This window comes from Phyllobates terribilis, unplaced genomic scaffold, assembly GCF_046119375.1.
Source record: "Phyllobates terribilis strain yellow unplaced genomic scaffold, ASM4611937v1 Scaffold_3__8_contigs__length_932513732, whole genome shotgun sequence".
In the NCBI taxonomy this organism is placed as follows: domain Eukaryota; kingdom Metazoa; phylum Chordata; class Amphibia; order Anura; family Dendrobatidae; genus Phyllobates; species Phyllobates terribilis.
This window is the reverse complement of record NW_027362763.1, coordinates 502,277,425-502,295,926: the sequence shown is the minus strand read 5'-3', so window position 1 is coordinate 502,295,926 and position 18,502 is coordinate 502,277,425. Positions and strand designations below refer to the sequence as shown.

General features: G+C 45.0%; 1 protein-coding gene across 50 annotated transcripts in view; it reads left to right on the top strand.

Moving 5' to 3' along the window:
• TRDN (triadin) overlaps window positions 1-18,502 on the top strand; it is a 1,346,604-nt gene that overhangs the window by 443,735 nt on the left and 884,367 nt on the right. For all 50 annotated transcript variants that reach the window (XM_073675989.1, XM_073675970.1, XM_073675994.1 and 47 more), the window contains one exon: window positions 13,001-13,063. In XM_073675989.1, the coding sequence (XP_073532090.1) occupies window positions 13,001-13,063 (63 nt within the window). The remainder of the gene's footprint in view (window positions 1-13,000; window positions 13,064-18,502) is intronic.

Genomic DNA, 18,502 nt, shown 5'->3' with positions numbered 1-18,502 from the left:
CAAATCTTCAAAACATAACAAAAAGGGTCCCTTCTAATTAAAAAATATTCCAGTACCAAACAATTATAGAAACCTATAATAAACAAAAAATGCTGTATCAAAGTAAAATATCAAATGTAATTATGACTTCATAGGAAATTTATATCAAACACTTGAAAAAGTGGAAGACTCATACAGATAAAAATAGTGAGCCAGGGGTAATTTCTAAAGGATTAGGAATGTTTCAATTAGAATGCCCCTATAGTTGGACAGAATATTCTACGCATTAGCCGAATAGACTAAATATATAAAATCATAGACCATATAAATAGCAAAGAAAAGTAACAAGTGAAAATGTGAATGATTAAAAGGAACCTGTCGGCTACAAAAATGCTATTTACTTGAAGATCTAATAGTAATCTGCATGTAAATAGTGTTTAAATCATATTAGGTTGTTTTATTATAAAAGCAGCTACAGGGAGAAAATGTAATTATATTCTCCCTGTAGTCACCCACTTTCAGTTATAGTGGCAGTGGAGAGGCAGTTACAGTAACTGCTCACTCCACAGTGAGTGTTTTGTTACCACACATACACAGTGCAGAGTAGGTTATAAGTAGTGTTGAGCCACCCCCGTAGTGTTCGAGTTCGGTTCGTCGAACACCCGTGTGTTCGCCGAACTGTTCGTCGAACTGTTCGTCGAACACCTTCGAACACCGTTAAAACCAATGGCAGGCAAACGAAAACACATAGAAACACATAGAAAACACCTTCAAAGGTGTCCAAAAGCTGACAAACTGCTCAGAAGACATAACTAACACATGGAAAAGTGACAAGTACATATAGTCATGCGAAAATAAAAGAGGTGGAGGAGTAAAAGGAGGGGGAGACACAGATATAGGCATGTCATGCCCTTCTAAAATCCAAAAAGTGAGAAGCCGACACGGCCAGTCCGCTCCTGCCCGTGCCACCTCCGTGTCGCCGGGTTTGTGCCAGAGCCGCGGTGAACCCTGATGGCCAGCCCCCCTCTCCCAATACTGGTGCCTGTCCGCTGGTGGGTCGAGCGAGCCCCCCTGTGGTGGAGGCAGCTCTAAGCTTTTTAATTTAAATTGTCTCTCTAATTTGAATGAATACACTTTAAATCCATTTACAAGGATCTATTGGAGGCAAGTCTCATGCCAGCAGCCGCGTAATTCCAGCTCCAGTAGTGTCCACTAAAGCTGCTGCAGTTAAAAAGCTTTTATAAGGATTGAGCTCGGCTGTCCACCGCAAGGCATCCTACTGCCAGTCCCAGCCCCTATGCCTTGGGGTGCCTCCTGATGCTCTTCACTGAGTATCCCGTGGTCCCGAAGCATTTCCTTTGAAAAAATGAAGTGTCCAAACTACAGGTGGTGTAGCTTGCTTAACAGCCGGGATAATCCGCTGACTAGCAGACCCTGCTACTAGGCACAAAGTATTTCCTGGGCTAGATGCAGTTAAAAATTTGTAATTAGATACTCTCGTTGGATGCTGAGAAAGCATTCCATAGAGTCTCCTGGCACGCCATATATGATTCTCTTAAAAAGCTTGGGGTAGGGGTCTAGGGGACCCTTTTGTAGCCAAAATCACGGCCCTGTATCGTAATACGTCACCTAGGCTGAAGATAAATGGAACTGTAGCACCCTGAGGGCTCGGTTGCTACAGAGGTATTGCACCTCACCCATAGGTGTGATATCTCACTCTCAGGTAAGGATGTAGTGTGGATCAGGACCCGACACCTGCATGCATTACACCACATTGCCGTGGGGCAGGGCGACCAATATGCCCCTGAGATGGGCACGACAGTCCCTGTCCCTGGATGGAGTGGGGGGAGGGAACACTGAGGAAGGGGAACCCTGTAGTGCAGGAGCAGGGAGGAAGCAGTTCCTGGGTGCATTGAGAAGGGAGTATAAAAGGTGGGCACCATCTTAGTTCAGTGCAGAGAAGTCTGAGCAGAAGTGGCAGGGAGCAGGGGCTCTGCATGAGCTCTGCTCCGGAGGCGGGCCTAGTAACAGAGGCCCAGGCCTGGAAGAGGGAGAAGGAAGGAAGAGGAGCGGAGAAGGCTCCAGGAACGAGGAATGAAGGGATCTCAGGGGTGCGGACGGGCGAGTCGCCACCGCACGCCAGAATCCACCTGCGTGGAGGGGTCAGGCCAAAGGGGGAGACCGGTCCCCGAAACTAGTGGAGGCAGGAAACGACACTCAGCTAGAAACAGGAGGCTGTGACATTTTATGTGGCGCAGCCCCTCGCTACACCCGCTAGGAAGGCACCACGTAGGGTCAGGGAAACTGGCGCCAAGTTTACCAAGAGGAAGCCCGAGGCAGCCGGACAGAAGGGTTGGTAAGAAAGGCCAGACAAAGGACACACAAAGGGGGTCCTGTGAAGCGCTCCAAAGTTATCTGGGAGTTGTCTGAGCCCCTCACCTGGTGAGCACTGTACGACGTGGGCAGCCGTTACCTGCAGACGTGGTCTGGATAATAAGAACTGTGAGTAAAGGCCCTGGACTGCATCACTGACTCCTATCATTACTGCTGCTGCCCTGCACCATCACCCCCATCCTCCGCATACACTGCCCTGAGGCTATACTCCTCCCGTGGGGAGTTATGCTACGCTCTGCTGCACCCACAACACCAGCCTCAGCGGTCTGCCCTGGAGCGGCGGTTCACTCTGACCGCAATCCACGTGTGGCGTAGTCGGACATTTAAACATCAAAACCACATAAATAGTTCCGCCACTGGTTTGACCGCCCTGAGCCACGGAACCGGGTTGCCGCCACGGAGACTACAACCACCAGCATCCACCAAAAAGGGTCCGGCTCCGGGTGTCCCAAGGCCCAGGGGGCGCGTCAGAACATTTTCATCACCTTTCACAATCACCAATGGGACAAGGCAGGGATGTTCTCTGTCCCCTCTCTTATACATCCTAGTGACGGAGCACCTGCTCTCATCAATTCGCCATAACCCCAATATTAGGTGGATTGAGGTGGGAGGCACCGAGTACAAGTGCTCTCTATTTGCTGATGATGTCCTAGTATATATCACTCAATCACATATATCCATCCATGCTGTTATGGCTGAAATAGATCACTTTGTTACATGGTCAAATTTTAAAATCAATGCAGCGAAGTCTGAGGCCCTCGATGTCTCCCTCCCCAAATCCATATAGGATTCCATCCAGTCCAACTTTCCCTTTGCCTGGCCCTCACAGGGTATCAAATACTTAGGAATTCCTATTCATAGAGACCTCTCCCATCTATGTTATCTTAATTTTGGGCCCTTTATTGAACAACTCCATACAGACCACGGTTGGCAAGTTAGAACTGTAAGATTCACTACGTGAACCACTGGTGTTTTGTGGAAAAGCACATGTACACTGTGTTCCAAATTATTATGCAAAAAGTGTTTAGGAGTGATAAGGGAAGAATTTGTTTGTCAGTTAAACTCATTGATGGTGATGTGTGTCAGGGCTCTTTATATCACTGTAAGCAATTGCAGACACCAGTGCTAATTAGTTTGTCAGGTGTGTCCAATGAAAGGCAAGACTACTTAAGAAGGCTCTCTCACATTATTCAGCAGCCTACATTTTCTGCCAAAAATGGGAAAGAAAAAGGATGTGTCGGCTGCTGAGAAGCAACAAATTGTGGAGTGTTTAGGTCAAGGCATGACTACAATCAACATTGTGCGATGATCAGGATGAAGTGTCTTGCAATCAAGAAGTATGTAGCTGATTCACAGTACACACGTGTGCGTGCTGATAAGGGCAAATTGAGGACTCTTTCCTACAGGCAATTACGTCAGGTTGAAAGAGCAGCGGCAAAAAAGCCTTGTCATAGCAGCAGACAAGTTTTTGAAGCTGCTTGTGCCTCCAACGTCCCCAGAACAACAAGATGCAGGGTCCTTCAGAGGTTTGCAGCTGTGCATACGCCATCCTGTCGACCTCCTCTATCCACTTCACACAAGCAGAAACGGCTCCAGTGGGCCAAACATTACATGAAGACTGATTTCAAAACTGTTTTGTTCACGGATGAGTGCCGTGCAGCGCTTGATGGTCCAGATGGATGGAGTGGAGGATGGCTGGTTGATGGACACCCCACGCAAACACGGCTACAGCGCCAACAAGGAGGAGGTGGAGTAATGTTTTGGGCTGGAATCATGGGGAGAGAGATTGTCGGCCCCTTTAGGATCCCTGAAGGCGCTAAAGATGAACTCCATAATGTATGTGGATTTTCTCAAACAGCACTTCCTGCCATGGTTCAAGAAGAAGAACCGTGTATTTCACAGCAAGATCATTTTTCTGCATGATAATGCACCATCTCATGCTGCACATAAAACATCTGCATCTCTGGCTGATATGGGCATAAAAGGGGACAAACTTATGGTGTGACCCCCATGCTCCCCTGACCTCTACCCCATTCAGAACCTTTGGAGCATCATTAAAAGGAGTGTCTATGATGGCGGGAGGCAGTTCACATCTAAGCAGCAGCTCTGGGAGGGTATTCTGTCCTCATGCAAAACAATTGAAGCAGAAACCATCCAAAACCTGACAAATTCAATGGACGAGAGAGTTCAGAAGCTCCTTTCGAACAAGGGGTCCTATGTGAAAATGTAACATCACCTAGAATAAAGTTTTGAGTTGAAAACTGTTTGATTTCAGTTTCTAACAACCTGCTAATGCTTATAATTTCAAAAATGACCATTTTTTTGGTCTTTATTAAAATGAAAAGGTTGATCGAAAAGTTTGGGGGATCTAAGAGTGTGGCAACCCAGTAGTCATGATTATTTCTAATTCTCACAATTCGAGGGTCATGTTGCAGGTAGTGCAGCAAGAAGGCACTCATGTGTGTTGCGCATCCAGGAGCACCAAGTCCCTGTTGTGTTGGTGGCGAGGTAACAATCATGCTTCCTTCCTCTGTCCCCTCCCCCCAACCTCGCACAACAGAAATGTGATCAAGGTCTCCCTCATCTGATGAGTCTTCCATCAGTTCGTCCTCCACTTCTTCCTGGGCTCCTGCACCTTCCTCACTAGTTTGGCTGCTACCATGCACCCTGGTAAAACCATCTCCCCCACCCTCACATGCCTGCCGCCTTGGTGCTGCCGACCGTCTGGACCTTGCAGATGTAAGCCCTTCCGCATACAACTCCTCCTCCTCTACTTCCTCCACCTCCTCTTGTGCCACCACCTGACTCCGAATTCTGTTTAACATGTGCTCCAGCATGTAAATCACCGGAATAGTCATGCTGATAATGGCATCGTCAGCACTAAACATCTTCGTCGCCATTTCAAAACTGTGCAGAAGGGTGCATAGGTCCCTGATCTGAGACCACTCCTCCAGCGTGATTTGCCCCACCTCTGAATCTCGTTGGCCCAGGCTCTACGTCAGAACGTATTGCACCAGGGCTTGTCGGTGCTGCCACAGTCGCTGCAACATGTGCAGAATTGAATTCCACCGGGTAGGCACATCGCATTTTAGCCGGTGAAGTGGCAGGCCCAACGACTTCTGTAGAGATGTAAGTCGCTGAGCTGCGGGATGCGAACGGCGGAAGTGAGCACACAGCGACCGTGCCCTCTGCAGAAGGCCATCTAGTCTGGGATAGTGGGCTAAAAATTGCTGGACAACCAGGTTCAACACGTGAGCCATACAAGGCACGTGTGTGACATTGCCCCGGCGAAGGGCCGCACCCAGGTTTGCAGCATTGTCGCACACGTCCTTCCCTGGTTTCAGGTCCAGTGGAGACAACCATTCATGAAATTGGTTCTCCAGAGCTGACCACAACTCCTCAGCTGTGTGACTCACATTTCCCAGACATTTCAATGTTAAAACCGCCTGATGACGTTGAGCCCTACTGCCAGCATAGTAAGGAGGTGTGCAGGATCCCTTCTGCGCAGTTAGAAAGCTTGTGGCATGACCAGACAGGCTTTGGGTGCAGGTGGAAGACCGAGAGGAGGTTGAGGAGGCAGAAGCAGTGGAGGAACTTTGACATAAAGAGGATTGACGCACAACTCGTGGGGACGGCAAGACTTGGACAGCAGCCCCTTGTCCTGCTGTCACCATAGTTACCCAGTGCCCAGTCAGCGACATGTAACGCCCCTGTCCATGCCTACTCGTCCAAGTGTCTGTGGTGAAATGCACCCTGTCACACACAGAGTTTCTCAAAGAAGCGGTGATGATGTGTGCGACATGCTGGTGGAGCGCAGGCACACCTTTCTTTGAGAAGTAGTGCAGACTGGGCATCTGGTACTGGGGCACTGCGACGGACATAAGGTCTCGAAAATCCTCTGTGTCCACCAGGCGGAAAGGCAGCATTTCTGTAGCCAAGAGCTTGCAGATGGTGAAATTCAACCTCTTAGCTTTCTCATGGCTAGGAGGAAATGGTCTTTTACTTGTCCACATCTGAGGGACCGAGGGCTGGCTATTGTGCTTAGACGGGGTTGATAAGGGTGTCCCCGGCAAACTGCCGGTCTGTGAGGAAGATGCAGGCGGACATGTTAGGTTGCCTTGATCCAAAGGTGGTGCTATCGATGTCGGACAGCGCTCAACACCAGCTGCTGTTACCACCTCCAAAGAAAATGATGAAGTGCCAATCACGCTGGCTGTTGCGGATAAAGAGGTGGCAGGTCTGCGCCCCAAAACAGGTGTGACTGCTGTCCCCCCAGTCACAGAGGATGAAGAGGCCGCGGATGCACAAGATATGGCAGACGGTGGTTGGCCCGGCCGGCTAGGCCGCATTGTAGCACACTGAGCTTCCCACTGCAACTTATGCTTCATGTCCATGTGCCGGTTCATGCATGAAGTACTCAAACTATGTATTTTTTGGCCTCTACTTAGCTTTTGCTGACAAATGTTACAGATAACACGAGTTGGGTCATCTTTATCGATCTGAAAAAATGCCCAGGCTATGCAAGGCTTAGCACCCATGCGACCTGAAGAGCCACCACGACTTGTGGTGAGAGGCAGAGTTGTGTTTGAGGATGCAGTTGTTGACGTGCTTCCAGTACTACGTCTCTGTCCAGGAAGGTGCAACCTGACCTCGTCGTCACTAGCATCTTCCTCCACCTCCTCTGCTGGCCTCGTCTCTTGGCTGACTGTGGGTTGACAGTAAGTGGGATCTCCAACCTCATCATCATCACCCTGTGTGTTATCACACCCGTCGTCCTCAGAGCCAACCTGTTCCTGCCCTGACAAAAAACTAAAGTTGTCGCTCCAATCAGGTATTTGAGTCTTATCATCGTCTTCCTCATTGTCTCCACCAACAGGAGTTACAGTTTGGGAATGAGGGTCTACATTATGGTCAGAACCTTCTGCGTCTGGTCCTGGATCCGACTCATAAAGATTCTGGGCATCAGTGCAGATCATTTCCTCGTCTGGATTCACAGAAGCGCTGGAGTCGACCTCTGATTCCCAGGCTATGGTATGAGTAAACAGCTCTGCAGACTCAACCATCTGTTCTACCTCATACTCAGACGGGCAGCTGGAGATTTGGGAGCTGTGAGGAAGCAAGTGCGATTTGGGTGACACCTTTGAGGACTGGAGTATTTGTGATGTTGAAGTTGATGTGGAGGAGAGCCCACTTAAAGGAGCACTTGATATCCGTTGAAGCACCTGCTGTTTTTGTGCCTCATCTGGAATTTGTAGCGATTGGCGTGGCCGTAAGAAAGGGATCTTATCACATTGTCCGCTAAAAGAAGTAGACATTTTAGTTTGGCTGGAAGATGGTCTTTCTTCTGCAGATGTTACTGTTGCTTTAACACCTACCCCACGGACACAACCTTTTTTCCCCTTCCCAACACGCCTATTCCCCTTTCCACCAGCAGCAGGCCTTTTTCCACTCATTTTGGTGGTTAACTAATTCACAACTCTGGAGTTGTTTGCACAAAAAAACAATGGATGGTAACCGAGCAGAGCTGAGTGGCCAAACTGTGGTATTAGGTCAAAACTATTGGCTGGGTTAGATGCAGAAAAAAATATATTCAGTTTGCAACCTGATGGAGGTCATTATAGATGGACTAATAGAGAAAGTCCGACACACTGCTACAAGGCCAAATATTTTTTCATAGGTAGATGCAGAAAAAAATTATATTCAGTTTGCAACCTGATGGAGGTCTGTATAGATGGATTAATAGAACAAGACCCACACACAGCTAGAAGCCCAATATTTTTTCAGAGGTAGATGCAGAAAAAAATATATTCAGTTTGCAACCTGATGGAGGTCAGTATAGATGGACTAATACAACAAGTCCCACACACAGCTAGAAGCCCAAATATTTTTTCAGAGGTACTGTAGATGCAGATACAAATTATTTTTAATTTGCAACCTGATGGAGGTCAGTATAGATGGACTAATACAACAAGTCCCACACACAGCTAGAAGCCCAAATATTTTTTCAGAGGTACTATAGATGCAGATAAAAATTATTTTTAATTTGCAACCTGATGGAGGTCAGTATAGATGGACTAATAGAGAAAGTCCGACACACTGCTAGAAGGCCAAATATTTTTTCAGAGGTAGATGCAGAAAAAAATTATATTCAGTTTGCAACCTGATGGAGGTCAGTATAGATGGATTAATAGAACAAGACCCACACACAGCTAGAAGCCCAATATTTTTTCAGAGGTAGATGCAGAAAAAATATATTCAGTTTGCAACCTGATGGAGGTCAGTATAGATGGACTAATACAACAAGTCCCACACACATCTAGAAGCCCAAATATTTTTTCAGAGGTACTGTAGATGCAGATAAAAATTATTTTTAATTTGCAACCTGATGGAGGTCAGTATAGATGGACTAATACAACAAGTCCCACACACAGCTAGAAGCCCAAATATTTTTTCAGAGGTACTGTAGATGCAGATACAAATTATTTTTAATTTGCAACCTGATGGAGGTCAGTATAGATGAACTAATACAACAAGTCCCACACACAGCTAGAAGCCCAAAAATTTTTTCAGAGGTAGATGCAGAAAAAAATATATTCAGTTTGCAACCAGATGGAGGTCAGTATAGATGGACTAATACAACAAGTCCCACACACAGCTTGAAGCCCAAATATTTTTTCAGAGGTACTGTAGATGCAGATACAAATTATTTTTAATTTGCAACCTGATGGAGGTCAGTATAGATGGACTAATAGAGAAAGTCCGACACACTGCTAGAAGGCCAAATATTTTTTCAGAGCTAGATGCAGAAAAAAATTATATTCAGTTTGCAACCTGATGGAGGTCAGTATAGATGGATTAATAGAACAAGACCCACACACAGCTAGAAGCCCAATATTTTTTCAGAGGTAGATGCAGAAAAAAATATATTCAGTTTGCAACCTGATGGAGGTCAGTATAGATGGACTAATACAACAAGTCCCACACACAGCTAGAAGCCCAAATATTTTTTCAGAGGTACTGTAGATGCAGATAAAAATTATTTTTAATTTGCAACCTGATGGAGGTCAGTATAGATGGACTAATACAACAAGTCCCACACACAGCTAGAAGCCCAAATATTTTTTCAGAGGTACTGTAGATGCAGATACAAATTATTTTTAATTTGCAACCTGATGGAGGTCAGTATAGATGGACTAATACAACAAGTCCCACACACAGCTAGAAGCCCAAATATTTTTTCAGAGGTAGATGCAGAAAAAAATATATTCAGTTTGCAACCTGATGGAGGTCAGTATAGATGGACTAATACAACAAGTCCCACACACAGCTAGAAGCCCAAATATTTTTTTCAGAGGTACTGTAGATGCAGATACAAATTATTTTTAATTTGCAACCTGATGGAGGTCAGTATAGATGGACTAATACAACAAGTCCCACACACAGCTAGAAGCCCAAATATTTTTTCAGAGGTACTGTAGATGCAGATAAAAATTATTTTTAATTTGCAACCTGATGGAGGTCAGTATAGATGGACTAATACAACAAGTCCCACACACAGCTAGAAGCCCAAATATTTTTTCAGAGGTACTGTAGATGCAGATACAAATTATTTTTAATTTGCAACCTGATGGAGGTCAGTATAGATGGACTAATAGAGAAAGTCCGACACACTGCTAGAAGGCCAAATATTTTTTCAGAGCTAGATGCAGAAAAAAATTATATTCAGTTTGCAACCTGATGGAGGTCAGTACAGATGGATTAATAGAACAAGACCCACACACAGCTAGAAGCCCAAATATTTTTTCAGAGGTAGATGCAGAAAAAAATATATTCAGTTTGCAACCTGATGGAGGTCAGTATAGATGGACTAATACAACAAGTCCCACACACAGCTAGAAGCCCAAATATTTTTTCAGAGGTACTGTAGATGCAGATAAAAATTAGTTTTAATTTGCAACCTGATGGAGGTCAGTATAGATGGACTAATAGAGAAAGTCCAACACACTGCTAGAAGGCCAAATATTTTTTCAGAGCTAGATGCAGAAAAAAATTATATTCAATTTGCAACCTGATGGAGGTCAGTATAGATGGATTAATAGAACAAGACCCACACACAGCTAAAAGCCCAATATTTTTTCAGAGGTAGATGCAGAAAAAAATATATTCAGTTTGCAACCTGATGGAGGTCAGTATAGATGGACTAATACAACAAGTCCCACACACAGCTAGAAGCCCAAATATTTTTTCAGAGGTAGATGCAGAAAAAAATATATTCAGTTTGCAACCTGATGGAGGTCAGTATAGATGGACTAATACAACAAGTCCCACACACAGCTAGAAGCCCAAATATTTTTTCAGAGGTACTGTAGATGCAGATAAAAATTATTTTTAATTTGCAACCTGATGGAGGTCAGTATAGATGGACTAATACAACAAGTCCCACACACAGCTAGAAGCCCAAATATTTTTTCAGAGGTTCTGTAGATGCAGATACAAATTATTTTTAATTTGCAACCTGATGGAGGTCAGTATAGATTGACTAATAGAGAAAGTCCGACACACTGCTAGAAGGCCAAATATTTTTTCAGAGCTAGATGCAGAAAATAATTATATTCAGTTTGCAACCTGATGGAGGTCAGTATAGATGGATTAATAGAACAAGACCCACACACAGCTAGAAGCCCAAATATTTTTTCAGAGGTAGATGCAGAAAAAAATATATTCAGTTTGCAACCTGATGGAGGTCAGTATAGATGGACTAATACAACAAGTCCCACACACAGCTAGAAGCCCAAATATTTTTTCAGAGGTACTGTAGATGTAGATAAAAATTAGTTTTAATTTGCAACCTGATGGAGGTCAGTATAGATGGACTAATAGAATGATGCTATGCCCAAAAGATTTTACTTCACTAGGTGCAGTAAAAAAATTGGTATTCTATACACAGGTGGTATATCTTGCAGCACAGATAGGCTACTCCACTGACTAACACACTCTGCAATAGGCCAAAAAGGATTAGCTTTGCTAGATTCAGCCAAATGCTGTGAAAAAAACTTGCACAGCACTGGCACAGACCTGCCTGGCAAAAACTGATAGGAACTGATGTAACCTAGTCCTGAAAAGGACTCCAATTACAATTAGTCTTTACTCCCACAACCTATCTATTTAAGAGCACAGACCTCCCTGATAAAAGTCGTAGGAAATGCTGTAACCTAGTCCTTAAAAGGACTGCAATCACAACTATTCCCTACTCCCAAGCTATCTGTATATTTGTGCGAAAATTGGCTTGAAATTAACAAGGTATAGCGCACACAGCAACAGCGGTGCCGTCTAACACGCAGCTGCAGCAGTGAGAAAATGGTGGCGACGGGGAAAATGGCTTGGTCTTATAGGGCAAACACTGCCAATGACACATGCCCTTGCTTGTGTGAAAAAAAGCACTTCGCTCCGTGTGTGCGCTGCTGATAGGCTGACAGATTGCACCTCCCCACTGCAAATGCGGGAAAGAGAAAAAAAAATGGAGATCTTCATTGTTCCTGCAGAGATCCATCCCCTGCCCCTCCCCCCACCCCCCACCCCGCTGTACACTCAAACTGCGTATTAACATTAATTTTCATCATTACTGAGAAAAAATCCAGTTATGATTTTGGTGCACGAACAGTTATCGAACATAACCTCGAACAGTCGAATTTTTATCAAATTGTTCGTGTTCGCCGAACGGCTCGAACACCGCCCAAAACAACTCGAATTTGAGATTGGCGAACAGTTCGAGTAGAACAACGCTCATCTCTAGTTATAAGTCATCCTCTAAGTCGTAGGTCAGGGTGAGCAACAAGGACTGATGATAATGGCGCTGTGGAGCAGGACTTACTGATTGCACGTGCATCAACAAGGACCAGGACACTAGGGTGTGTAGGACAGAGACAGATAAGAGAAGCAAGAAACATGTTAAGATACTGAGCCAGGAGCAAAGCTAGACTGGGACTAAAATTCAGTCATGGCATTTGAAAACACACAGGTCCATGCACTTCCCCACACCTATTTCTCTAGATAGGGGTCTCTTTTACAAAAATTGCCAACTGATGTTAGATGTTGTAAATCAAGGTTTACAGTAAGGCTAATAATAAAAAAAAAGTACAGCTATGAAAAGTTAAATAATACCACTTCATAGTGACGGAATGCCGATCATTGCCAAACACGACTGTACCAAGACCAATATTGTCAACCATACAGCTATATAAGGGGCAAATAATACTGCCAGATCATAATCACATACTACAAGCCTATACAGTAATGACTGATAATAATTGTGATATTTATAAAAAAGCATTTCCAAATAAATCTTAGAATATATGGACCAGTTAAGCATTTGTAGATTTAATGGTTGACATATAGCGGGAAATTACTTATGAACGTGGTTTAATCAAATCTAACTATCTCTTCTATACCCTTTGTGATGAATTAGAATAATTACAAGAGAGGATTCATCAGAGACAAGAGATATTATATGGCTACAACTGTTTAAAGAAACTGATCAACAGTTTCGTACATTTTAGACAACCTACAGTAAATGACCACAGAATATTTAAAATTATATATATAATTTGATTTTTTTACTTCATTGCAGTGAAAGAAGAACTTAAGAAAAAAGTTCCAGAGAAGAAAGCTGTTAAAGAGCCAAAGAAAACAGGTATGAAATACAAAGATGACCATTAGGTTTCTATGGTGTCATTATTGGAATCGATTTATTTTTAACCCCTTCACAACATTTGTAAATTTATGCCATGGTCAGGAAAAAGTTCCCAAAAATTACATAAATTTACGTCATGGCGATCATGTGAGCACTGAAGCAGTGCTCGCATGATCGCTGCCAGGAGCTCAGCTTAAATGATGTCCGCAGCATGGTCTAAGAGGCTTCTCTCGGTGCAGCACTGACAGTTATAGTTGCAGTGCCTGTACTTTGCAATGCATTATACCAGCGATCAGAGTAGTAAAAGTTAAAGAAACATAAAGTGCCAAACGCCATATGTTTAGCATATCTGTAGCTATGAGAGCCTACTTAATTTTGGAGAGCATGTCACCAGAAGCACAAGCTGGGCATAATGTACCGCCACTACAGTGTACTGGGCACTACATTGGCAGATTTGCAATATTCACTCAGCAACATCCACTACTGCTTGTTTCTGGAAAACACCCATGGATTCAAAATCATCACTACGTCTGTAGATAATTTCCCAGAGGGGTGTAATTTCCAAAATGGGGTCAATTGAGGGAGGATTCTGCTCTCCTGGCACTTAAGGGCTCTGTATCTGGAGTCCTCAAACTATTCTACTATAATTTGTTTGAGTCAAATAGCACTTCTTTCCTCCCAAGTCTCAGTCCTGTATAGAATTCCCATGCACCATTGATGAGTATGTGCTACTCAGCAGGGCATCCCACCAGGTCTGAAAACAGCAGCAAATCCAGGGATATCCGAGACACCATAGAGATCCTTAAAAAAATCCAATGTGGCCTTTGAGTCCAATTTTTTCACTCTCGAGTTTTGCCAAGTGGCTAAGCAGTACTGTACAGCTATATATGAGGTATTGCCATTTTCAGCAGAAATTGTGTGACAAATTTTGGTGCTATTTTTATGTATTTCCCCTTGTGAAAATGTAAAATCTGCGACTAAAGCAAAATTTATATGTTAAAAATGTAATTACTTTTTCTTCACTGCCCAATGGTATGAAATTCTGTGACACACTCATGGTGTCAATATGATCACTAAATCCTTAGATGAATTCATTGAGAGGTATAGTATGTAAAACGGGGTCACTTATGTGGAGGGTGTTGTCGTTCTGGCATCTCAAGGTCTCTTCCAGGGGGTCATGGAACCAGCAAACCATAACAGAATAATCTGCACTATAATATTTTGCTCCTTCCCTTCTGAGCTTTGAACTGTGCCTAAAAAATGTTTCCAGATTACATGTAGGGTATTGGTGCACTCAGGAGAAATTGCACAACAAACTGTGAGGTCTATTTTTCTTATTAGTCCTTATAAAAATGAAAAACATGGATCTAAAACAACATTTTAGTGGTAAAAATGTTATTATTCTTTCTTCACCACCGAATGGTATAAAATTCTGTGAGACACATGTGGTGTCAACATGCTCACTGCAACCCTAGATTCATTTTTTGGGGGGTGTAGTTTGTAAAATTGGGTCACCTATCGAGCCTTCTGCTTTTCATAGTGCCTCAAAAGTCATTTTTGACGAATTACGGGGTATTGGCGTACTCAGGAGAAATTGCGTAAAAAAATTGTAGCATTCATTTTCTCCTATTATCCCTTAAAAGTTTGGGGCCAAAGCAACATTTTAGTGTAAAAAATAATAAGTTTCCTTTTACTCAGCCTAATGTTATACAATTCTGTGAATCGCCTGAAGGTTAAAAATGCTCACTACACCCATATATAAATTCCTCAAGAGTAGTGTTGAGCATTCCGATACTGAAATATCGGGTATCGGCCGATATTCGCGGTATCGGAATTACGATACTTAATTCCGATACTTTTACAATATCGAATACCGGAATCGGAAGTTCCCATAATGCCTGCGCTCTGCCGTTTCTCTGAAGGATGACAAGCTGGATGGCAGCGCTCAGCTGCGATCCAGCCTGTCATCAGAATGCCATCCCAGCGTGGGAGAATTCTCCTGATTGTTTAAAAGCCGGCGCGCGGTAAAAAGCCGCCGGCTTTTAAACAAGCACACAACCCCATACTACTTCCTCGCAGCCTCCCACCCCGATCCTCCGCTCCCCTCGCAACCTCCCATCCCGATCGTAAGTTAGGACCGGGCGGGGAGCGCAGCACCAAGGAGCGGGGAGCGAAGGACCCGGGCGGGGAAGCCGGCAGTGAAAAGACTTCACCGCCGGCTTTCCCGTTCTGTGCTGCGCTTTCCCGCCGGTTATTTCAAATGAACAGCTGAGGTATCAGGTGATGCCGATCAGCTGTTCATTTGAAGTTGCCGCGGTGCCCTCAGAGGGTTCATGTGAGTTCATGCTTGACTGCATTGCATGAACTCACATGAACTTTACCACGATCGCACAGGTCAGCCTCACCTCCCAGACCCGTCATGATTGGTGTGTGTGGGTGTCTGTGCGATGTGTGCGGGTGTGCGCGGTGTCTGTGCGATGTGTGCGGGTGTGCGCGGTGTCTGTGCGATGTGTGCGGGTGTGCGCGGTGTCTGTGCGATGTGTGCGGGTGTGTGCGGTGCCTGTGCGATGTGCGCGGGTGTGCGGTGTCTGTGCGATGTGCCTGTGCAAATGTGCGCGGTGTCTGTGCGATGTCTGCGAGTGTGTGCGGTGTCTGTGCGATGTCTGCAAGTGTGTGCGGTGTCTGTGTGATGTGTGCGGGTGTGCGCGGTGTCTGTGCGATGTCTGCGGGTGTGTGCGGTGTCTGTGCGATGAGTGCGGGTGTGTGCGGTGCCTGTGCGATGAGTGCGGGTGTGCGCGGTGTCTGTGTGATGTGTGCGGGTGTGTGCGTGCAGGCAGACATAGGCCGATGTGACACTACTACTCCCATCGGCCTATGTCTGTCCCCCGTCCACTCGTGCCAGCAGGATCAGCTCGATGGGAGCAGTAGTTCCCATCAGCCTGATCCTACTATTTAAATTGCCCTACTGTGTCCCCAATAAATTTTAAATACATGTCATTGGTGGCCAGTGGTTACCTACAATAAATTAGTTTATACATTACCTGTCCCCGCCGATCGCCACCTAAAATAAAGTAAAAAATAAAAAACTACACCTATACTCACCTAGACACCTAATTCCCCGAAGCCATCGATCTCCTGTAATAAAATATAAAATAATAAACCACAACCTTATCGTTACCCCTCCGTAGTAGTCCACGAGTGTCCCACGAAGATCTCCAGTTTAGAGCAGCCACATAGAATGTGACCGCTCTGAACCGCTGCCGCAGCTAGAATGACGGGGCCGTAAAGCAGCCCCGTCATTGCATAAGCGGGTTCACCGGAGTTCAGGCAGCGCTGCTCCGGTTAGCTCCTTTACGGCCCTGCTGTATCGTGAGAAATTCCCACGGTACAGCAGTGCCGTAAAGGAGGTCTCCGGAGCAGCGCTGCCTGAATGCACTCCGGTGACCTCAGTCAGTGACTCCCGCTGCCGGGAGCGGACGTGTTCCTGGCAGCGTGAGCTTACAGCAGCCATGCACAGCTGTCACCATCTCCAGATGTGACAGCTGTGCATGGGAGATCAGCGCAGGAATGTGGACAGGTAACTATTTTTTTTAGTAAACTAAGACATTAATAAAATTGTGTGTTTTATTTCAAATAAATTATTTTTTTCTGGGTGTAGTGTGTTTTTTCTTTTTAACACTTTGTAGGTTAGTAATGGGGGTGTCTTATAGACTCCCATCATTACTAACCTGGGCTTCATGGCAGCTGGCGCTGACATGAACCCCAGCCCTATTACCCCCTGCCACCGCACCAGGGCAGCGTGGAAGAGCGAGGCTAAGTGCCAGAGTTGGCGCATCCTATGGATGCGCCATTTCTGGGGCGGCTGACGGCTGGTGTTTCTAGCCTGGGAGGGGGCCAATATTCATGGCACCCTTCCTGGGCTATTAATATCAGCCCCCAGCTGTCTGCCTAGCCTTTGCTAGCTATTAAAATAGGGGGGACCCCACGTCATTTTTTTGGGGGGGTCCCCATTTTAATAGCTAGCAAAGGCTAGGTATTCAGCTGGGGCTGATATTAGTAGTCTGGGAAGCTCCGTGGGTATTACCCCCTTCCCAGGCTTCAAACATCTTCCCCAGCCGTCTGCTTAACCTCCGCTAGAGACTAAAATTATGGGGGATCCCACACCAATTTTTTTTTTAAATAAATCCTTTATTTTAACACTAAATGACATTTGAGGAGTTAATAAAGATGCAGTCCCTAAATTATTATTTATTTTTTAATTAATTTTTCCCAAAAATGTTGACGTGGGCTTTGCTATATTTTTGTATGCCAGCCAGGTACAGCATCCAGCTTCTATGAACGCGCCATTTTCCGGGGTGGCTGCGGACTGCAATTTGCAGCGGGGGGGGGCAGAAAGCTTGGGTCTCCCTGCGCTGCAGATTCCAGCCCCCAGCTGCCTAGTTGTACCTGGCTGGACACAAAAATAGGGCGAAGCTCCACGTATTTTTTTTTTTAATTATTTCATGAAATTCATGAAATAATAAAGAAAAAAAGGGCTTCCCTATATTGTTGTGTCCGGTCAGGTACAAATAGGCAGCTGGTGGTTGGGGGCAGCCCGCTCCTGCCTGCTGTACCTGGCTGGACACAAATATAGTGCAAAGCCCCACGTCAATTTTTTTTTAAATTATTTCAGGAAATTCATGAAATAATTAAAAAAAAATTGATGTGGGGCTGCGTCCTATATTTGTGTCCAGCCAGGTACAGCAGGCAGGAACGGGCTGCCCCCAACCACCAGCTGCCTATTTGTACCTGGCCGGACACAACAATATAGGGAAGCCCTTTTTTTAAAAAATTATTTCATGAAATAATTAAAAAAAATTTGACGTGGCGCTTCGCACTATATTTGGGTCCAGCCAGGTACAGCAGGCAGGAACGGGCTGCCCCCAACCACGAGCTGCCTATTTGTACCTGGCCGGACACAACAATATAGGGAAGCCCTTTTTTTCTTAATTATTTCATGAATTTCATGAAATAATTTAAAAAAAAAATACGTGGGGCTTCGCCCTATTTTTGTGTCCAGCCAGGTACAACTAGGCAGCTGGGGGCTGGAATATGGAGCGCAGGGAGGCCCAAGCTTTCTGGGCCCCACCCGCTGCAAATTGCAGTCCGCAGCCGCCCCGGAAAATGGCACGTTCATAGAAGCGCCATCTTCTGGCGCTGTACCCAACTCATCCAGGGCCCTGGTGCGGTGGCTCACTGGGTAATAAAGGGGTTAAGGCCAGCTTGGCATTATCAGCTGGCCCTAAGCCCGAAATTCATGGGGTCACGCCAATATTAGACATGACCACCATGAATTTCTAGTAAAGTATTTAAAAAAAACACAACACCCAGAATAAAGTCCTTTAATTGAAATAAACACACAATTCTTTATTGTTCTAAATTAAACTATACTTACCATCA